Genomic DNA, 22913 nt, shown 5'->3' with positions numbered 1-22913 from the left:
GGGTGGCAGCACCCCACAAAGTGTTTTGTGACTTTCAGGTGATCTCCTAAAACTCCCGATGAATAACAATAGCTGGAGCAAGGTGTCCCATGGTAATGGGGCGTGGGCTGGCGAGAGTGAAGAACAATCGTGTTCACGAAAGCAGCCCACACCCTTTTCAAGTAGGAGTCGTCTGGAACAGTGGGCTTCTTTCTACGGACTTCCTCAATAGGAAACCGATATGCTTCATCCAGCGCTCCAGCCTTGACCCGCCTTTCAAATCATTACAATGACATGCCATTAAAATAGTTATTATCTCCGCATCAATCTACAGTGTATTGATTGTATTGATTCATATTTCAATGAAGATGCTCTGTATATAGAATTCCTTTTACACACACACACACACACACACACACACACACACACACACACACACACACACACACACACACACACACACACACACACACACACACACACACACACACACACACACACACACACGATAAGTGAAATTTGGCTCGGATAATCTAAAAGCATACTTAACTTTTCGCCTCCAGTAATCTGCTTAATCAGGGCTCAAAGTCTGCGCCGTTGAGCACACGGGGTGCCTTATCGCCTAACGACTACCGCTCCGACTCCACCACAGGGCCTGGCGTATTGAATATCCTATCGCATACTCATTTGTTAAAGACCTGATCAATGTTCATCATGCCCAAGCCTCCCAATAACAGCCGCTCTAACCCACGCTCCAGGCCGCACAAACACCCGACAGGCACCCGGCGGCCCAGACCACACTCTGTGTTTAACGTTAGGTTGTTTAACGGCAACATGGAGTCCTTCATCAAGGTACCGAGCCCCCGTCCCGACCGCACCGCTTTACCCCCTCTCTACCCCACCGGCCAATCGTCCGTCTCGTCTCATTCCCCCTTTGGGTTCCCCCCCCTGAAGCATCTCGGCGTCGGGGGCGGCCCGCGCCCAGATGGTTCATTCTGGGAGGGGGGGGAACCTCCTCACCTGTGGGTCCGGGTGTCTGGCCGTCTTCCCGCCTTGGGATCGTCTTGTTTAGGTCGGAAAGGGGAAGACGCTGACTCGGCGCATCCGGGAATGGCTGCCCCCGGCATGCCAGCGCAGAAGGGCAATGAGGACGGGGGAGGGAGGGAGAGAGGGAGGGAAGAGGGGGAGAGAGGAAGGGAGGAAGAGGAAGGGAGGGGTGAGATGGCTGGAGGGAACAGTTTGTCGACTGTAGCCGACCCCTGCTGACGAGGCATCACTGAGCTGCTTTGCACTGCTGAGGAGATTGGGCTCATCCCTCTCTCTCTCTTCCTCCTCTCTATCCCACTCATCCTCCTCTCTTTTCCCGCCTCTCGATCTGTCTCTCTTCCTCCTCGATCAGTCTCTTCATTCTCTATCTCTTTCTCCTCTCCATCGCCCTCTCTCTTCCTCCTCTATCCTTCTGTACTCCTGCTTTCCATCCCTCTCTCTCTTCTCCATCTTCCTCCTCTCTATCCCTCTCTCCTCCCCTGTCTCTTTCCTCTATGTTCCTCCTCTATCCAGTTCTCTTTCTCCCCTCTATCCCTGGCTCCTATCTTTCCTCCTGTGCTCAGAGAGAGAGAGAGGTAGAGCGAGAGCAGTAGCAGGTGAAGTCAGCCAGGGGAAGGCATTCTGTACACAGTGTAGCTACGAGTTAACCAAGCTCCTCCCTTCACCCTCCTCCCGACCCCCTTGCCCGGCTTTGCCGTCTGGGACCGCTGTCAGCTCAAGCCGTCCTGCCTCGTTGCCACCATGGTTCTGGGAGGGTGGGGGGGCGGGGGGGGGGGGGGGGGGGGGATAATCTGGGCACCGAGGGGGCCTGACGTTCTCGCCCTTTTTTCTTTGGTGTGCTTTGGTGGCTCTAGCTTACAATGCTAACGTTGGTGATGCTTGTTTTTCTCTTCCTCTCACTTCTTCTTCTCTCCCTGTGACTCCATTGTTCTCTCCTCCGACCTCCTTCTCCTCCTCCTCCTCCTCCTCCTCCTCCTCCTTCTCCGTCCACTGTCCGACCACTGCCCCCCTCGACCCCCCCCCCAGCCGCGGACGACGGAACTCCCACGGCCGGCACCAGGTAGACGTCGGGCGCAGAGTGGGGGGGAGGGGGGGCGGGGGTGTGTACGGTGCTGCTCGTTCCACCGCTTCCCGTGTTGACCCCCTTTTGCCATGCCGCCGGCGCCCTCTGAAAGCCTCAGCCGCCCCGCCCCGCTCCGTCACTCACCGCATGTGTGGCCGTGCACCCCTGACCCCCGAGACCCTCTGTGTGACATCACTCAGACAGACTGACCGGCCTCGGAGTGAAATGATACGCCCCTGACTCACAGGAAAGTGTGTGTGTGTGTGTGTGTGTGTGTGTGTGTGTGTGTGTGTGTGTGTGTGTGTGTGTGTGTGTGTGTGTGTGTGTGTGTGTGTGTGTGTGTGTGTGTGTGTGTGTGTGTGTGTGTGTGTGTGTGTGTGTGTGTGCGTCACTCGGATTAGCGTACGAGTCGCCCCTACGTGATCATCGTTGAGCTCAACTTTTGAATGACTCACAACATCTAAATGTGTTGTGCAGCCGCCCAACCCCCTGCGGCGATGATATCCGACATGTACCATGACGTGTCCCCCCCCTCCCCTCTTCCTGCCGCAGCAACCGCCCCTTGGTATCGACATGGTGGCTGTAATCAAATCTGCTGTATCATGGGAAGCGTGTGCCAAGCACGCTCTCCCCCTCCCCTCCCACCCCCCGCCTCCAGCACTGAGCCACAGCTGGTGCCAAGAGGCCTTCCCCTCACGTCAGACCGCCCCCCCCCCCCCGCCCCCCCCCCCCCCCCCGGCTCATCTGGAACACAGCGAGGATGGAATGTGTTTTCCAAAGTGACAGCCCTTTTCTTTTGATACAATTTTTTTCATCTGGATTCTCTCAAGGTTTTGTTTTTTTGTTTTGTTTTTTTCTTGCGTCACATCTCCTCACTCGTCGAGGCTCGTGAAGAGGGGCGCGTGATTGTTGGCAGGGTGCCTCACCGCACACGGTGTATCGTAGCGTAGTGTAGTTAGTATTTTTGGACGCACTCATCTTCCATGTGTAGCTGGAGATGTTGCAAGCTTGACTCATTGGGTTTGTCAATTTGATGAGCTGCTACCTAAAAGAAAAACCATTAAATCCATGCGAGAACCACCGGGGGTGAACGAGTCTGTCTGAGCGATGTCTGCACAAAGTAACTCTCCAGTCTTCTTCTCTTTCTCCGTCGCCCTGGGACCCACAACACCTGCATGTTGGTGTCAGTATGTTTTAGTGGGGGGGGATGAGCTGATTATTTTGTGCATGAAACCGAAACTTGTACTCTTTTGAGTGTTTGTAACCTGTGCTCGTATTTGTTTTCCTCCCATCCACAAAGGATTCTGGACAAGCTATCCCGCGTGTGGTTGAGAGTTGTATTCGTTTTATAAATTTGTACGGTAAGTTAAAAAACGTGCTTTGGTCCAACAAATGAATTGATTTTGCTTTTGAAGACAGAACCCACCCTCGAGACGAACAGTTACCCTGCTAACTAAAATATATGCTAAACTATTAGTCTTTGAAAAGCTGTCCAATCCAAGTTCAAGAGTGACACACACACACTTTCCTCAGTCATGCTGTATTTATTTGAGTGTGCACATTGGTGTCTCGTCAAGGAAATTAGTTCCATTTCAGTCACAGCTACGGTGAAAAGCTATCATGTTTATCATTCTGAGGCCCTGTGCCTTCTACTTGACCTTCCCAATAGCTACACAGACAAAGAGACAGACAGGCTTGCTGGGTCATGAGTACTGGTGTGGATGTTTATGGAGCCTTACTGGTAGTCCTGACATGTGTAACACATGACAGCCTGGCTGGTTTGGTTCTAGTGGCTGAGGAATATAAGCAAGGCAGCCATCTTTGCGTATGGACAGAGAGGCTCAGAGTAGAATATGTACAGCAGACTTAATTATGTCCGTTCCTGACTTTTCACCTGTACTCCTATTAAACTGTAATCCCTGGCCGCACGAAGGTTGGATACAACTTGAATTGCAGCACTAAAGCAAGGTTTTTGTTGTCCTCTGATCCTTTGAATTGAACTGCTAGAAATATGTAAAGTTTAAGTTGATGCATTTTAAATTTTAGACGTCAAAATGGTTGACGGCCTTGTCCAAGTCACTATGCAGACATTTTGGAAGTGACTTATGTGTTTCTGCCATCTCCGTCCCTCTGCAGGCCTTCAACATCAAGGGATATTCAGAGTGTCTGGATCCCAGCTCGAAGTCAATGACATCAAGAACTCTTTTGAAAGAGGTATAACCCCCTGAAAGAGTTTTGATTATTTCATATATATTACATTATATATATATTATCACATTCTTGCTTATTATCCGTAATTATCTGGCATTATTAGTTCATCCAAATGACCCGCCTCGCCGTGTCTTGTTTCCTAGGCAACGACCCGCTGACTGATGAGGAGAACAACCATGACATCAACTCTGTGGCCGGCGTTCTCAAACTGTACTTCAGGGGTCTGGAGAACCCCCTCTTCCCCAAGGAGAGGTTCAACGACCTGCTGTCCTGCATCCGTAAGCACCCCAAGCTGTTTCCCTTTCTGGCTCATGTTCTTTCGTTCTTCATAAGAAAAGTGACACTATTAGTGACACACTATGATGGCAGGACACTACTCCCTGCGCTGCAGTTGCTTTGTTGAGAAGGTGAACGATTCTGTGGAAGATTCCTTCCTGTCCCATTAATGGAGGTTTCATGATTCTTCTGGTTCTTCTACCGAACCACTGGCTTGTTGTTTTAACTTGTCATCCAGCCCATCACCTCTTCTGTGGGGTATGCAGTGTGAAATAGGTTGAAATCGAGTCAGGGGTCAATCATTAGTTTAAGCTATAGGTCACCTTTGAACATTGTGATCATCCGGCCTACGGTTTTCCAATAGGTAGAATGTGCGAAGACGTTTCCTTGTTTACCACCTCGGTCATCTTTGAATGCTGCACTTTGTAGTGTTCAGCTTAGCGTTTAAGAGGGGTATTGTCCATTGTCCATCTCACACAAAGCTGAGATGACGGCCTGCTTTAAACGGCGCATCGCTGGGGCTGAGCGTTTACATCGACTCATACATCTCCCATTGAAGCACTGCTCAGTACAGTACATTGTTCGCTGACTGGAAGGCTGCCCCCCGTCACCCGTGTGCCACGGCAGCTCTGTGTGGGGCTTTGTCCGGTTGCGTAAGACGCTGTTCGGGCTGTGAAGGCGCACCGAACAAGTCGGTGCCTTTCCTCTTGGACTTTAGGAGTCATAGAGTCACGTGGGCCGTGTATGCGTGTTTGTGTGTGTGATGTGACCTTATTCTGTCTGTGTTTGTGTGTGCGTGCGTGGGTGCCCACCTTTTTATATTCGCTGGATACGAGGATTCCCTATTCCGACTCCTCCAGTGAGGGATTCATACTGAATGCCCAGAATCTCCACCCCCCCCCAAAGCCTCCATTAAAAATGCATCACTAATCCAATTTTGAAAACTATTTGAGACAAGCTATAGTGCATCCCACTTCTCAATGCACACCCCGCAAATGGGTCAAACACATCCAGCCTTATATGCGATTATATCACTTCCCTATTATTTTGCTGACTTTATGTCTTGCCCCACCGCAGAAGCGGTCAGGACATGCCTTTCCTGACTTTGCTTTAAACACGGCCCGTGTGTGCGCGTGCCCCGAGCCCACAAATATTGGGCCACATGCGTGTGGCAGTCTGAAATAGGGTCGGTCTTTAAATAGCGGCTTCAGCCCTGCTCCGAAGCCTCACAGGAGCCTAGTTAGGTACTCAAGTCGGGATGAAATACATGACTGCTATCCCCACCCGTACTAATCCCTAATGGCTCACACTGGTTACAGGAGGAAGGTGACGTCGCTATTTCTGGCCGCAAGTGCAGCCTAAGACCACTTCTACTAAATAAATCACGTGAAATGGGGTGGCAAAACCAGGGTGGAAGGGAGTCAGACTTCAGAAACAAAGTTGGCTCCAATAATAAGAGGAAGCTGACATATTTAGAATGTATTTATTTTTATTATGACGAACAACCTCTGATGTGTGACTTAGCACATAGGTATAGATTATTAAAAACGTCAACTTCTGCTACCCAACCTTCGTGCAGATGTGAACAAGAATATACGTCACGTCTTTAATGCAGCTGCCAGTGGTAGTCATGTTGCCAGCGGAGAGCGATGAGTCCTGACTTCCTGCCCCGCCTCCTGTTCCTGTTCCCTTTGTGGTGACTGTGGCAGGAGGGAAACACGCTAGGCTGAAAGATGTTGGCATATAATGACAAGACCCCCTGTAGCCCAGCGCCACACGCGGTGTGGTTACACGCCCAGCGGTGAGTTGGAGCTACCAGGCGGCGTTGAGGGATAATCACACTCGTCATTATCGTGCTTACAACACGGCTAACGTAACCAGGGTACGGCAGCTATTTGAATACTGGGTTTACTCTCCGACCTACAGATACAGGTTCTGGTGTTTACATGGCAGTAAAAAAAAAAATGGTTACGCCCTAACTTGTGACAATTATACTTCTTTTCTTTTTTTTTCACATTCGAAATGATGCACTTCAGGGCCGATTTACGCATAATTCAATGCTTTATTTTCTTTCATTTCATTTCATTGTAAGAGGTTACTCTCCTATTCATACACTGTTACCTTAATGAAATGGGGTTTAATTATCAAATGGATGATTGTGGTGGTTAAATATGCAAAGCCGCTCGGCGGAGAGGTGGCTGAGGGCTTTCAGAGCAAAGCATGATTGACACAAAATTAAACTGATTGTCAGACTATTGAAACCTGACAGGAACACCTACAGATGCTGCTGCCTTGTGGTTCTTATTAATCACTATCCCGCTGTCTATCACTCACACTCACACACACTCACTCACTCACTTCCAAAAACTGGTCAATTTGAAAAATAACTAAAAGTAAAAATGCATCTATCCATATATATATACATTATATTGGAGGCATGTATACATTGGTGCATAGCTGAACTGTTACCACACTGACCTGTGTTCTACTGTTTCTCTTTCAGGAATAGAGAACCTGTACGAGCGCTCGCTGTACCTCCGTAAGATCATCCTGACCGTGCCCCGGTCGGTGCTCATCGTCATGCGCTACCTCTTTGCCTTCCTCAACCAGTGAGTCCCCCATCACACACCCAGCCTGCTACGGCTATCCCCCCCCCCCCCCCCCAGTACGACTCAGCCGCGGGTAAAACTGTGAAGATTCGTGTTTTCATGCCAAATTCTAGTCAGGCAGTCTTAAGGCTTAGTTATGGTTCCACGTTGGCGAAACGCAAGAGGGTTACGGACCCATTGCATCCTTGCGGGGACCCTACATGCGTCCGTGGCAAGGGGCTGACGTAGCCTCCCAAAAAGTGTAACCTTGCGTCCGGGCGACACAGCAGCAAGGGCTGTGATTGGTCCGCTCACTGAAACCCGACGCAAAACCAAAACAGGTTCGCGACTGCGTCGAAGCGACTGCGTGGTCGTTGTGTTGCATCAACGTGGAATCAGACCGAAGCCTTTAGGACGGAGCCGTGCGGGCCCACGCTCCCTGAGGGGCGTACCATTCAGAGCGTGGCCGTCCACGGTTATGCCTGAACAGAACAGAGGGAAGAGTCGTGTTTGAAGCTCGTTTTCGGACCTCCAACCCGTAATCAGGATACTAGAATAATGATAGGCTCGGGTATCCCTGCCCACAGCCCAGCATCTGTCCCCCGGCTGCCCTCGCTGCAGTAATGCATGGGTATCCATGCCAACCGGAATGATTAACTGCACACTTTCATCCTTTAATTTTATTTTGGGTTGTCTGCAATGTAATGGATTATTAATATGTGACGTGTGAGCCATGTAATGTTTGGATTGTAATCTGCATTGAACCTATAAAAGCGTGATAGCAGGAGAGTTCAGTTTGGTCCGTTTATTGGTCATCTGCCAGAGCCCCAACCAGCAAATGTATGGTAACTGGTCTGTACTGGTGGACTGGTGTTCTTAAGGTAGTGGTTTTCATGTTTGTCTAGTACTAGGTTCAAGTACTAGTTTCAAGGCGCTACGTCTTCGGCATTCTTGTGTTCTGGATTCACTGGAAGTCTCTTTGGATACAATCAGTATGCCAAATGGCTACAGGGGTAATCAAGACCTGCAATTAATATTATGTGGAACATCTCCTCCTACCTTTAGTCACCACTGGCTTTGTCTCTCGTCTCACCCTCACCCTCTCCCTGCTCCCATCCCTACACAGCCTGTCCCAGTACAGTGACGAGAACATGATGGACCCCTACAACCTGGCCATCTGCTTCGGCCCCACACTGATGCCCACGCCGGACAGCCTGGACCAGGTGTCCTGTCAGGCCCACGTCAACGAGATCGTCAAGACCATCATCATCCACCACGAGACCATCTTCCCCGACGCCAAAGAGCTGGACGGGCCCGTCTACGAGAAGTGCATGGCCGGGGGAGACTACTGGTGAGAGGACATGTTTGTTAGTCCCACCTGACACACTGGCTATTTGGGGGAAGACCGGATTACCGTTTACAATCACGGTGTTTAGCAGACACTTATCCAAAGTGACTTACAATGGTTCATACACACATTATTTAGGCGGAGTCAACCATGCTAGTTTGACTGCAAGCGTATCGGAAGCAGTTGGGTCTAATTGTGTTCCTCAGGAGCACCTGAAATTCGGCTAGGAGGAGCCGGCGATCGAACTAGCAATCTTCCGGTAATGAGTCAACCTGCTCTACCTTCTGAGCTAAGCCTGGATAGGCTCGCGCCGTACGTCAAGGCTCACTCCAGATGGAAAACGAAAAGGATGCTTGCTGCGTCTGGAGTTAAAAAGCAGCATGCCAGAGTGAAAAGACAGAATTTGCAGCTGAAGAGATCCAACGCATTGGGGGTGATCTCAGTTCCAGGCCCCCTCGCCACCCATCCGTAAAACGTGTGTTAATATTCGGGTCAGCGTGTGGGTCGGCGCGGGATGAAACTGGAGCTGGTAGACCTCCCAGCTGAGCTCACCGGAAGGACCTCCACAGATGTGGGGGGAGTGAGATGCTAGATGTAGAGGGGGGGGGGGGGGGGGCCGGGGGCGTTAGGAAGCTACACAGCTGGTGGTTCTCTCATTCCGTTCTGTACAGTAATAGAAGAAAAGCGGGGCCACGGCGTGAGCTTCTCTCATCGGGGGGCTGCCGTTAGAGCGCTGCAGGCGTGTGCGGTGGGCCAGAGCGTCAGAGCGTGTGTGAGAGCGGGGGTAATCAGGGTAATTACCCCGCAAACGGGGTGAGCTGTCTGGGGCGGAGGAGCACATGACGCGACGCTCTCCTGCTAGGAACATGCAGAAACGATCACTAAGTAGGAAAATATGGCAGAGGATTGGGGGAGCCGTCCAATGGGGGAGGACTGTGAGGTCACTCTGTGCCCACGCTCACGCTGGAGTACAGCGGGTCAAACGGTGGAGTACCTCCATTACACGCTCACCACTTTACACTGGGTTATTTTCTTACCTTTTTTTATTTGACTACTTCTTGCTTTCCCTCCCTCTGCCTTTCCTGTTCTTCTTGGGATGGGTCTCCATCTTTCTTTCACTTTCCAACTCGCCGTTGATCTCCTCTGGACCTTGAATATGGGCCCAGAAAGGCTAAAAAGGCAGAGCTGATTGCTCCTTCCGGCATGAGAGCTTTGACCTCTTGTTTACCCCTCTCCTGCCTGACACCTCCCTCATTTCTGTCTCTACTGGTGCACCGCTATTATCAAAGGAACATTAAGGTTTTTTTCAACATCAGCCTTGTTATCTGATCATTTTGGGTCTAAAGGACTAACGCGGAGAGCAATTTCTGAAATTGGTCCAGTATTGAGCAAGAACGCTTCAGGGTTTAATCCACGAGGAACGGCCTGCGATGTAATCCTTTGGGGCAAAGCGTCCTGTCAACGTACGACCAATAAAAGGGCTTGTATTTGGCACTCACTGATTATATTCTAACATTTTGGAAAGGATCCCTAGAGAGAAATACTACTTTCCTCTTTACCTGCCCCTTGATCCCAGTCTGTTTTTGTATTGTGCTGAACCAGGTCTCACTCTGAAATGTCCCTATTATCATCACAGTCTCAACAATCCTTCACCCAAATATTTTAGATGACCCTAGACTACACCTTCTGTAGTCCAACACAACAAGCTCTCCGCTCTCCAGCTCTCCCTCACACTCCCACCATTATCTCTCGGCTACAACTCTCCTCGAGGGAGATGAAGCCAAATGTAAAGAATAATGCTGGAACCCCAGATTCCCTCAGATAATTGGAACAGAATACAAATATTCACCTCCATACCTGTGTGTGTGTGTGTGTGTGTGTGTGTGTGTGTGTGTGTGTGTGTGTGTGTGTGTGTGTGTGTGTGTGTGTGTGTGTGTGTGTGTGTGTGTGTGTGTGTGTGTGTGCGTGTGCGCTCCCCCCAGTGAGAGCCCCTACAGTGAGCACGGAGCGCTGGAGGAGGTGGACAACGAGGGGGGCACTGAGACCCAGACCAGCGATGACGGTGAGTCCCCTCAAACACTTTAATACACACTCTGAACACTGAGCAGTGACTGACGCCAATAAAATGTCTTTGGAACAATGGAATGGATTTATTTATTTTTTGCTAGAGTTGAGTATGCAATATTGGAAAAGAAAAAGAAATACAAGGTATAATAAAAAATCTTCCATATCGACTTATCTTGGACTTGGGAGAGAGTTTGGAAGGGAGAGTAAATCCAAGTATCACCATGGGTGGCTGATCCTTCTGAGCCTGCTGTGTATATATATATATATATATATGTATGTATGTATGTATGTATATATGTATATATGTATATATGTGTAAACTTAACGTGAAAGTGAACCGCAGGGAGGATGGTGAACTGTCATGGGGACCTCACACTTCCGCTGAAGTCTTCTACTTCACAATCACCGGCTTCTCTTGGAAGTTACATTCAGATATTTCAAATTTTAATTCGGATGGTTCTGAATGGACAAGGCCGCTTGTGATGAAATTACTTTAATTATTTAGTTAACTGCGAATGCGCAGCGAAACAAAATAGTCATCAATTAACGCTGCCGTTCGATGTGATTGATGGACTCCATTTTTAATGGAGCGTCTGTCTGGACAGATCCATATCAAAGAGCAGTTGAAAGCAGACACCGAGGTGCAGCCGGGTGATTATCCGCTGGCACAAGGTGAATGTCAGAATAACAAAGCACTTTTTACTTGAGGCAATAAAGTAGACCAGGCCTCGGCAGACAACAGCAGAATGTGTGGGAAGGCGCAGCGCACCTCAAGTTGTGACAGCCAAAGCTTCATCACTCGTGAAAAAACGTCTGCTTCCTCCTAAAACCTGTTTCCATGGTGATCACAAAAGACCTATTGCATCGCTGTTGCGATCCGGAAAATAACGTTGATCTCCTTCAACCATCGTCACACGCAGTAATACGTTTGTCTGATAACATAATACTGCGGTAGTGAAATCACACTATTACAAAGGTTAAACTCACCCACAGTTCAAGTCTAATGGCATAGTAATAGGTTGTATATAATAACACGGTAACACAGTACTCATAGAACATGGTAACAAGATAGTCTCTCTCACAGGATTGCCATGGTTTTTTCACCACCAGTGAATTTATTTCCAGAGTTTATGGGTGTGGAAGAAGAGCTCGCAGAGAGAGTCTGTTGTCATCATTAACTACTAAAACCCTGTGATCTCATTTAGGAGTTAAGACACCCAAGTAAGCCGTGACTTTCTAAAGGAGCCGGCCTCTTTGTTAATCTGCAATAACGTGGCTGTTGTTAGTTGGGATTGAAAGCTTTTGGGTTTCTTTCCTTGAGAGGGAGCGGGAGAGAGAGAGAGACAGCCCCCCCCACCAACGAGGAGAGCCACCAAGGCTTGGCTCTCCTCGATGAGCGTGAGACTATGGCAGCCTATATCCGCCCGGCCACTTGACTCCTTTCATTTGTGTGTGTGTGATATGTCCGCCTAAAACCGGATAACTGGAGCTGCTTGATTTGTATTTTTGAGCAGCACAACATGCATATCAATACATGGATGTCCCCTCCGCTGTTGAAAACCACAGGAGGTCAGAGGTGAACTAGCTGGCACATTGATTTAATCTCCCATTGCATGGGGCCCATGTTTGTGAGTTATAGGCCCTGAGTGGATTGTGTGTGTGTGAGCACTGCATCTCACTGTACACCGTGGCCTGGGTCATTAGAGATCCCAGTGTGGCGTCCCTGGCTCCGGGGGGAGGAGGCTAAGCAGGATGTGGGGTTAAAGCTTGTCTGAAGGAGCCAGGGAAGAGAGCGGGTTTAAGCCAGGTCACGCAACTGGGACTGGGACTGGGACTGGGACTGGGAGGGAGAGTTAAGGGCTCTTTCTTCCTCCTGAATAAGGCTGATCGATTGGCCCCTGAGCTATATGTATGCTTGAATGCGGACGAATGGCCCGATCACTTCAGGGTAGGGCTTGAGTACGGCTCTTCCTAATGGAGTGGCCCTCGCTTTAACATCACTCCCCATCTTTAACGTCTGCCCATCTCTGCGGGGATTGTTTACAAGCTTGGCTGCGGTGTAATGTTTTGTAATGCCTTTAACTGTACAAGCGCGACGGGTCAGCATACGTCTGCAATAAAAGAGACGGATGGACGGATAAACAGAAACGACTCTAAAACAGAAAAAAATAAAGGAGACCCGAACGGAGACGGCATTATCCGGCATCGATTGCGCCGCCGTCATTTTTTATTAACCGCCCCATCTAATTAAATGGGGCTGTAAATTTCCTGTGTCACATCCAATCTCATCACATCACCATCCGTACCACGTCGACGTCGTCCAACCCCACCAGGGCGGGCCGCAGTAGAGCAGGGCTGGGGGGGTTGAAGGGGTGGGGTTGGAGGGGGTGGGGTGGAAGGGGTGGATGACATTGTGGGGAGAGATGAGGCAGGAGGAAAGAGAAGCGACAGGCTGGGTGTGTCTCTCCCCCGTCCCCTGGGATCAGGTTGTTTTTCCCGTCTCTTCTTCTGCTACAGATGGAGGACTCGGGCTAGGGAGAAGCTGTGTCTGTCACAGGGGGATTCTGCCTTTGACCTGATAGGATCTTTAGTCTGTCGGTGTGTGTGTGTGTGTGTGTGTGTGTGCGTGTGCGTGCGCATGCAACAGGGCTGGGGAGGGGTGTGTTGCGAGGAAGAAAGAGGTATGGGGAGACTGAGGATCAGGGGAGGCTATTTTTAGCTGTGTTGCACTTGTACATGCATATTGATTCAGAGATTTTTTGCTGGTACCTTTTCGTAAGGGAGGGTTGTGTTTTGCGAAGCTTATATGAAAACAACAAGTGTGCCCCTGTTTGTTTTTAGCCTGAAACCTATTTCAGACTTTTAGTGTGTTTTGAAACTGATCAATCAAGAAAACAATCACAATTTACAATAAATATTAAAAGCATATTCATTTAAAGATTGTTATATTTTGTTAATGTTTGATACTAATTGTATCTTGACGAGTCGACTCCCTCCGGAGCAAAGTCCTTACGACTGACGTGATGTACAGTTGTGCAAATATTGAGTCAATCCCCGCGGGGAATCCTGGCGATTGCGTTCCAAGCCCCTGACTGGTATAGATGCACTCTGAACAGGCTCTATAAATACTCTGGACAGAATCCCCCCAGGGCCTGTTGTGGCTCTGACCTGCTGTTTTGATTTGAGGTTGCTATTGACTACTTCTCAAACAACTCTGTGATGCACATAGACACACGCGTGCCGTCTTTACACAGGCAAAAAAACCTTGTTAAAGCTAAAGGTCTTAACCGGCCATTCAAAGCATTATCGTCAGCAGAAATGTCTCTATTCACTTCATCTCTTCATGCTCATAATGTATACAGGATCAAATGAACGTATAATGTGTATGTAGCAATAAAGTTGTTTTAAAGTAAATTAAACACTCAAATTCAGTTCGAACAACGGGTGACTTGCGTGTGATCGGCGCTCGGCTACACATCCGTGACGCCCCCACACGGGCGCTGTGCTCCTGCGTCTCCGTTGCCTCGCTCTCTGACCCACGCTTCCCGTCCACAGAGGGCGAGCCCATCGAAGCCATCGCCAAGTTTGACTACGTGGGGCGCTCGGCCCGCGAGCTGTCCTTCAAGAAGGGAGCGTCCCTGCTGCTGTACCAGCGGGCCTCCGAGGACTGGTGGGAGGGCCGGCACAACGGCATTGACGGCCTGGTGCCCCACCAGTACATCGTGGTGCAGGACATGTGAGTACCCTGAACAAGGACCCCCGCTCCTTCAAGGCGATGTGAATGGGCGGTGGAATCAAGGGGGATTAACTGACTGTGGAAGCGACCCTTCATTAGGATGCAAGTAACTATTGATGTATTTATTTATAACCAAGGGAGAAAAGGCAGTTTTACCTTGTGCTTCGGGGGGCTAGGGTCAGGGGGTGTCTTAATAGACGGCCTGGGAAGCCCTTTGAGAGAGATTAGGGGATGGACACAAATGCAATTGACTTGAATTGACATTAGTAGTTTCAACTCAAATGAAACAGGGAATCCTCCTTGCAGTCTACTCCCTCAGAGACTCCCTTAAGGTTAATGAGCGTGTTTCGCGGGTGGGGTAGGGGAGCATTGTGCGTCCCTGGGGCCCGCCAACCCCCCAGCCCCGCTGCCATGACAACCATGCACGCTTCCATCAGGGGTCTTAATTAAGCAGTGTCCTTAGAGCCAGAGATCCTATCTCTTCCAGCTCTCTGTGGCCGGCCAGGGAAATCTATCATTTCAGTTCCCAGCCTTCCCCTCCTCCTCCTCCTCCCCCCTCCCTACCTTTCCTTCCTCCTACAACCTCCTCCCTCCTTGTTATATGCAGCTGTCCTGTGCGTGTTCCTATCAATAATTCACCCGGATGGGTTTGTTTTCTAAGCTAAACCAAGAGAAGAAGGAACAATTCATGGCCCTCAAGGCGTCTCCCCGGGGTGGGCAGGTCTCCTTCTGCCCCCCCCCCCCCCCCCCCCCCCCCGGGGCTGATCAGGGTGGGCGGTGTAAAGACGCCCAATGTTGACTGCTATGCCGGCCCCGTTTAACATACAAAGATTCAAACAGGCAGCGTCGCAGGAAGCACTTCGGCTCCGGCCCTCAGACAGGATGTCCTCCTTCAGGAAGGACGTCTCAGGAATGTGACGTTGCATGCGTCGATGTGTGCGCCCTTTTTATTTTTTTGTTGTTCATTTTTAAGGATACCAATTCGGAACACTGCTCCATGTCTACCATTGCCGACGCTCAATAACTCCATACTGATGCTCAAATTAGAAATATTTTCTCTTTGCTGGATAGATTTCATTAGCATACATGTTTATTTTATGCGAATGCTAACCAGCTTAGAGTCACCAGCTGCTGCCACCTGACAGCGATCTCCATGGAGTTACTACAGCTCGCTCACACGGATACTCATAGCCTTTGGCCCGTAGCTTTACTGTTATTTTTTGTCCTTCTGTGCCGGTTCACCAAACAAACCTTTCAAATCCTTACCAATTCATGATGTCTCCCAGCCACCTCCACGAGATAGGAGAGCTAACACGCATACATTTTTTAGGAAAGGGACCCAAAGAGTGACTGAGGCGGATGTTTTGTTTTTGGTCCACTCTCTGTCTCCGTCTCTGTCTCGCTCTTTCCGTCTCTCGCTCTCGCTCTCTCGCTCTATCTGTCTCGATCTCTCTCAGTCCTGCTCTCTCTCTTGTCTCTGTCTCTCTCTCTGGCTCACTCTGTCTCTCTGTCCGTCTGTCTGTGTCTCTCTCTCTCTCTCATGCGTCTCCTCTCATGTTTTTGTGCTCCAGTGACGACAGCTTCTCCGACACCCTGAGTCAGAAGGCGGACAGCGAGACCAGCAGCGGCCACGGAGCGGAGGACAAGTGCTCCGCCAAGGGCCCGGGCTCCCCCACCGACAGCCGCATCTCGGAGGCCTACATCAGCAGGTAGCGTCTGACCGCCGTGCCTTCAGAACGCAGGGAAACGGCCGTCACTCACACAGAGCCTCGATACGTTCCGACGAGGTCGGGACTGTGTTACAATAGCTTTAGTCCGACTCTGTTTGATGCCCCTCATGCATATCACGCACTGAACAAGGTCAGCCTCTACTCATTGAAGGGAACGTAGGCCGTCAAGACATGACATCAGGATTCATGGATCACTGTGCTTTCCTGACTGACTGCATAGCAAACATGACAAACATGGCAAACACCACCCCACTGTCATACAAGCGTGTGCCTGTGTACAGAAGAACATGTGTTTTTGTCCAGGATGTCTCGCCCCGTGTTGAACTAGCCCCGTGCAAGCCTGGGCTTTTGTCTAAGACCAGGGATCTGGAAAAAACCCTTCCTGTGGCCTGCACTGTCTCCCCCCCACCCTGGAGATAAGGCTAAAACCACTCTTCAGTACAGGAGTGATCAATCATGGACTCACTTGACCTAATGGGCTACGGTGGTTTCCTCAACAAGGTCCTCGTTAGCTTAGTGAAGGCAGTAGCTAAACTCCAGCCAGAGGTGGCGTTATCCCTTTCCCATCGATGTGTTGGTGGGGAAACGGGTCAACTGACAGGGAGCCTCCCTTCCGCTGCAAATGGTTGTCAACCCAGCCGCGTGTGCCCTGTTCAGTGGAGATTGCATCATGGTAGTTGGTGATCTACATCCAAATATACATATAAGTGTGTGTGTGTACATTTCCACACACACACGCATATACACACGCACACGCACACACACACACAGAATGAAGCACCCATCTCTGGCAGGGTATCTGTAGTCTGCTGGTGGGGTGCCAGTATTACCTCTCCCCGACCGCTATTCAGTGCTGCACTCTTCCTTGTACCGGAGCGAGCGACCTTGAAGCGTCTGTTACTGTTGCTCTTACACAACGCTATTATTGAAGTGGTGTAAAGTGAAACACTGTGTCGATGAGGACTATTGGCACCGCTTGACACAATACCAATCGCACTCTTTGCGACTTGCGGCTTGAATAAAATATGCTTTTATCTTGGCTTTAGCCTCCCTTCTCTCCCAAGTGTCTCTCTCTCCCTCAGTCTATTTATCGCTCTCTCTCCATCTCTTTCTCTTGCTCGCTCTCTCTCTCTCTCTCGCTGCTGTCAGTGATGCCTCTCAGCTGCTGAATCTTTGATATCAAAGCTTTTATTTCAATATTCCCACTCTTCCGTTGATCTTCAACCACGACGCACTCACCCAAACACACGTATGCCAGCTTGTATCTAATCTACCTAATTACCGTAGATAAACACATACACACAACAAACTTTGCTTAGCGACACAAGAGAGCTCTACAATTGTATCAATTCATTAAAATTGCAAGCATACCATCAAACATCATTGTTTATGAATCCTTATCGCACCAGAAAAGAGTGGAAGTGCACGAATGTGAATAATATCACATAATTATTAAGAGCTAACTTGTGTTTTGAGAAAGAACTCATGGAATGTCCAATCGTACACATAATGATTAGCCAAGGCAGCAGACAAACAAATGAGCTGTCAAAAGGGGCGATGGCTCCCAAGTTGCTGCGTGCAAAGCTAGGAGGTTGTGTTGTTTTCGCTGGGCTTAGTCCCAAAGGGGACGTTTGTTTTAAAAGCAGACTACTCCCCCTGCAGGCCATAACCGGCCACTACAACTGTTTACTTTTCTAGGTTGGGTTTGCAGTCAGGGGGGAAAAATAAATATATTTTACAATCTGACTGCATTGTCGATCTTGGTGAAGTGTTGTTTCTGTTCGATATTGTGTACATTCTTGCCTGACAAATTATTTTCAGCCGAAATGCAATTGTTAAGCAGGGGAAGTATGCTGAACAAAATTGTGTATGTAAATAAGCTGGGTAGGTGTGTTGTTTTGCAAGCTGGCCTCGGGCCAGTCGTACTGGATAAACAATGTAACCTACCCTCGGCGGGTTTCCTCTCCCTCCAGGACTCCGTTTCATGTTCTTGACAAACTCACCATGTTGTTAATTTGAAGCAGTAGGGGCTCAGCAAATGAAGATGCTAAGTAGCTGAGAGGCATAAGGGAGACGCCCCAGCTAAAAATGCAATATCCTGCAGTTTATAGAAGTTATAATGAAGTAGGTCATGTTCCTGATTGGGATTAATTCGCTAAATCTATTCTGAAAAGCAACGGAAGAGATCTTTCATGATTTATTTTATTCATAATCTTTCCTGATAATAATCCATATCTTAATAATTATTGATTTAGTTGATGAAGTCAAGTCTATCGCAGTCAGTTGGTAAGATGACAGCTCTCTGTACTGCCATCTTACCATAGGGGATGACTGCGCAGTTAGCAAGGCTAGCAAGCAAGTAGGGTAGCTAGCAATCAGGAATCTGAAAGGCTAATGAGAGAAGTAATGGTGATGAAGGGCTGCTTCATCGGTTTTATTCATGGGGAAAGTAACAGGGGAAGTTTTTTCTACTAGATCACTACAGCACATTACGTGTGTGTTTGTGGCTGTTTGAGTGTATTTTTGCGTGTGTGTCTGTCTACATGCGTCATTGCAGGTTACACTTTGTTTCAGTATGCGCTCCCGTTCTACCAGGCCCCTCTATGACTGATGTGAGACGGGTACAATGCTCTTAATGATATTTTGGACATCCAGGGTCAGTCCAAAAGCCTTGCAGGCTGACCCCCCCCACCCCCACCCCCTGTCCACTGAGCGGCTGACGGGCCGCAGAGAAGCCATAGGCCTCGGAGACTGAGCGGCCGCGTCTTTCTGTTCCCTAGCAGGCACAGGAAGCGATCGGACCCCCCATCCCGCCGGCCCCCCGCCCGCCCCAACGACATCCACTGCATGGTGCACCCGTCCCACGGGGGCCACGGCAACCACGGCGGCCACGGCGGGACCCCGGAGATGGGCTCGCCCGTCCTGGGCCACTTCAACCCGCGGGACATGCTGCGCGGCCGCAACCACCTGGCGGTGGACAGCCCCGAGCGCCGGCGCCGCGCCAACCACGGCAGCCTCACCAACATCAACCGCCACGAGTCCCTGAAGAAGATGGAGAGCCCGCCCATCCGGCGCTCCACCTCCTCGGGCCAGTACACCAGCTTCGGGGACCCCCACCGCGGCGGCGGCGGCGGCAGCAAGCCCCTGGACCCGGAGACCATCGCACAGGTCAGCGCGGGACGAGCGGCGCCCCAGCCACCCCCCCCCCCCCAACCACCGGCCACGCCAGCCCCGCCCCGTTAACACGTAGTCAGTCAGTCCCCCCCCCCCCCCCCCCGTCTTCTGCTTACTCCCACCCCCCTTCCTGTAGACCTCAGTACCAAACAGGACTCGGCAGGCAGGGAGGAGTGAATGTCTGAGCTCGGCAGCATTTAGCGTGCGCCCGGAAGGATGGTTTGCATTAGATCAGATTGAAGGTTACTCTGCGGCTGACGGCTAACGCTTTCTGGTTCAGCCGAACCCCTAGAGGATAGCCCAGGGGTGAGGGCAACGTGACCTGGTTTAACTGCAGTCACAGACTCGCAGAGTAGTGTGTTTATACAGCTGAGCTCACGGAGAACATGTCTTGCCTTGTTCGTGTTCTGTGTATCGCTGATGTCGTTCTCGTCTGCCACGAATAAATAGCATGAACCTGAATACAAGCAGAAATAATACACTAACTTTCTGCATGCAAAAAACAAAATATGTTTTTTCCTCTTGCTTATCCTTCTGCCCCTCCATATCCTCATCTTCTGCCGCCCGTCTCGTCTTTTCTCTACACACCTGTTTCTCTTTCAATATTTCTCTCTCCTTTCTGTGTGTGTGTCTCTGTGTGTACGTGCGTGTGTGTGTGTCTCACCATCGTCTTCTGTCACCCCACTGCAGGACATTGAGGAGACTATGAACACGGCTCTGAACGAGCTGCGGGAGCTGGAGAGGCAGAGCTCGGCCAAGCACGCCCCCGACGTGGTGCTGGACACCCTGGAGATGCAGCGGCAGAGTCCCGGCGGCGGCGGCGGCGGCAGCACCCCCGGCAGCTCCAGCGAGTCGCTCAGCCCCATCCACAACGTCATGCTGCGCTCGGCCGCCAACGCCGACGCCAACATGCGCCGTAGCGCCAGCTCCACCTCCGCCGGCGACGCCGTCAGCAGCTTCAAGCCGGTGGTGGCCCCCCGCATGGGCGTGCAGCTCAAGCCCCCCGCCCTGCGGCCCAAGCCCATGGTCCTGCCCAAGGCCCGGGACCAGGCCGCCGGGCCCCACCCCCAAGATCTGCCTTCCCCCCAGGACCCCCTGGATAAGTCCTGCACCATGTGAACCATTTATGAGCGGCCCCCACCAAAATGACAGGACTGTGATCTTTAGAGAACAAGAGACAACAACAAGGGAATAAGTAGTAGTCGGGGCTAGGTCAGAGAAGGTGTGTCGTATGTTGCCAGGACTGTTTTAAAAACACCAATTTATGGGGCGCAGTCAGAGCTGCAAAGATAACTGAATCTTCACCAGATTGTTCTGAGTCTAAGGTCTCGTAGCAAGAGTAGAAACCACAGCAAAGATAGGGGGGACACAAACAAAATACATATTGGTTGTACAGTTAACTACTCTGATATGATGCCTAACCTTGATATTATGTAATCTTTATTGGCATTTATTCCAAACGACAACAACAAATCACAAACGCTTCCCTCAAGGTTATACACATATTTTAGACTGGTTGTTTCAAACAATCAGAGAACACTGATGTAGCCCAGCTTTCCACACACAAGAAGCCATCGAGAAGATGTTATGAGACCATTCATTTTTCTTTTGATTTAGTTCATAGTTAAAACCATAAGTAAATAAAGGCTTTCTAAGGGTTGTACTGACTTTTGGCTTTAACTTTTGATTTGTACATTGATTTAGTTGCCATTACAAAGGTGCTTATATGACTGGGATAAACATGGTTTGATTGAAACGTTTTGAGTTCTGATCTGACCAAAAAAAAGAACAATATAAGTACCAGTATGCGTTTGCAACTGGTGTGAATGAAGATGTCTTGCAGAGAGCTGTGAATCTGCTGTAAATATACTTCCATCTCAGAACTGTCCAAAAAAAACCAACCTGTGTTGATTTCTCACATGTTTCAATATAGCATGGAGGACTGTTGGACACAACCACTAGCGAGAAGGATAAACAACGCAAACCCTCTGGAAAGAATCTTTTCTTTTGATTATTCCTGTACAAATGTCAACTTTGGATGCTATATAGAGTGCATTGTGTGCAAAGTGGTCTGTACATATAACTCACGATGACTAATCTCTTCCATGTTTGCAATGCAGTACATGTAACAAAGTAGGGGTGCTGGTCATTTGTGTATCGCTTAGCTTTATCTACCCAAAGTGTACCATGCGCAAGTCGGTGTGTAGGTCGACTGAACAGCTCCCTGTGTACGACTGCCCCTTTCTGTAGAGACTCAAGGCAGCGCTCTGTTGAAGCATTGCCAGTAGCCATGGACCTAATGACTGTTAGTGTGATAGGCCTCATGTTCTCTCTGTGTGTGTGTGTGTGTGTGTGTGTGTGTGTGTGTGTGTGTGTGTGTGTGTGTGTGTGTGTGTGTGTGTGTGTGTCAATAGAGCCATTACCACAGTATGTACCAGTGCTCAACATGTGTGACTGTGTCACCCTTGGGTGTCATCTTCGATGTACCTCCCGTAGCGTCAAAATAAAACTGGTTTTGCTTGTGGCCATATAGCCTATTAATGCTTACAAAGGATTAGTTTTTATATTTGTAGTATTCTCCTAACAGGTTTACAGTGTCTTTTGACTTGAGAATTGCTGTATTTCGGACACAATATGATTTTTAATTTTGGATTACTAACCGTTTCATTATCTTGTTTTTTGTTATTTTATCTTGTTAAAAACATATTGAACTTGTAAAAGAGAAACTTAGACTAAAAGAAACATGGAGGAGTCGTTGCGCCATCTCCGAAGCCAGTCGCAAAGCTGCATTGCGCTGTATTAACATTATATTAACATCCTCGTAACAGTCAGCCATGCCCAGTATGTGTGCTGTTCGTTACTCTGTGGTGTCTTATGCACATCCGTACTATGTACTTGTGAAAGTGCCTTTGAAAACAATTTTTGGAGGAACTTTACGTCACGTCTCATACTGTTGCATTGCATCTCATTTCAGACCGTGTGTTTGAAGCAAGCCAGTGCAAGGGGGTGAGTGGATGAAAAAGGTCACGATGCCATTTAGTAGAGAATGTTATATCAATGAGAAAATCTGATCAGCTTACCCATTGTGATGTTGCACCTTTCTGTATAGAAATGTAAATATATATGGCATGTAACATCCTACCTTTAGATTTGTTTGCGGGCTTGTCAAAGGATTTCTTTCTAATAAAGGAAATAGTTTGTCGAGATTTGTGTTGTCTTTGTTTTTTATCAACAACTAGTGGTCCTAGCCCTGCTTCTTCTGTTGCATTTAAAGCAATATAAAGTGAATTAACTATAGCCTATAGGCTATATTTATAATTCATAATATTCAAAATGTATTTGTCTTTTGCTGTAGTTCACATTCCTATGTTAAAATGAATTATTCAGGGGAAATTAAGGTGTCGCAGCAAATAAAATAAAACACAGAACCAGACTCTTGATATCGTTCTCGATAGTCAGTTCTACAGGGAAACAGATACCACTTATTCTGGAGGCCCACTTATCGGTATATTTCTCAAAAAAAACCTTTTTCTTTTCAACTACTTTGGAACTACACTACAGTACGTTTGACAATCTGTGTCCTGGGGGTGAAGTCCTTATTGCACGAGTGGCACTGACTAGCGGCAACACAACGCAACTTGCATGCAATTCCTCCGTTTATGGGTGCTGTTGCTGCAGGTTGCGTGTGGCTTCA

At 49.2% G+C, this 22913-nt stretch overlaps 1 protein-coding gene across 7 annotated transcripts in view; it reads left to right on the top strand.

Moving 5' to 3' along the window:
* srgap1a (SLIT-ROBO Rho GTPase activating protein 1a) overlaps window positions 1-22443 on the top strand; it is a 71170-nt gene extending 48727 nt beyond the window's left edge. For 3 of the 7 annotated variants that reach the window (XM_056598232.1, XM_056598230.1, XM_056598229.1), the window contains 11 exons: window positions 738-831; window positions 3390-3450; window positions 4226-4303; window positions 4444-4578; window positions 7080-7185; window positions 8291-8515; window positions 10495-10574; window positions 14135-14315; window positions 15887-16024; window positions 18826-19213; window positions 19910-22443. In XM_056598232.1, the coding sequence (XP_056454207.1) occupies window positions 738-831; window positions 3390-3450; window positions 4226-4303; window positions 4444-4578; window positions 7080-7185; window positions 8291-8515; window positions 10495-10574; window positions 14135-14315; window positions 15887-16024; window positions 18826-19213; window positions 19910-20338 (1915 nt within the window). In that variant the 3' untranslated portion in view covers window positions 20339-22443. Of the gene's footprint in view, window positions 1-38; window positions 295-737; window positions 832-2052; window positions 2087-3389; window positions 3451-4225; window positions 4304-4443; window positions 4579-7079; window positions 7186-8290; window positions 8516-10494; window positions 10575-14134; window positions 14316-15886; window positions 16025-18825; window positions 19214-19909 lie in introns of those variants that run through there. The other 4 variants (XM_056598233.1, XM_056598234.1, XM_056598235.1 and 1 more) reach the window with 4 other exon arrangements.
* The last annotated feature ends 470 nt before the right edge of the window (window positions 22444-22913 follow it).

The sequence above is a fragment of the Gadus chalcogrammus genome, chromosome 9, assembly GCF_026213295.1.
Source record: "Gadus chalcogrammus isolate NIFS_2021 chromosome 9, NIFS_Gcha_1.0, whole genome shotgun sequence".
NCBI classification, from domain to species: Eukaryota; Metazoa; Chordata; class Actinopteri; order Gadiformes; family Gadidae; genus Gadus; species Gadus chalcogrammus.
The sequence above is the reverse complement of the archived record's forward strand: the minus strand, read 5'-3'. Positions and strand labels throughout refer to the sequence as shown.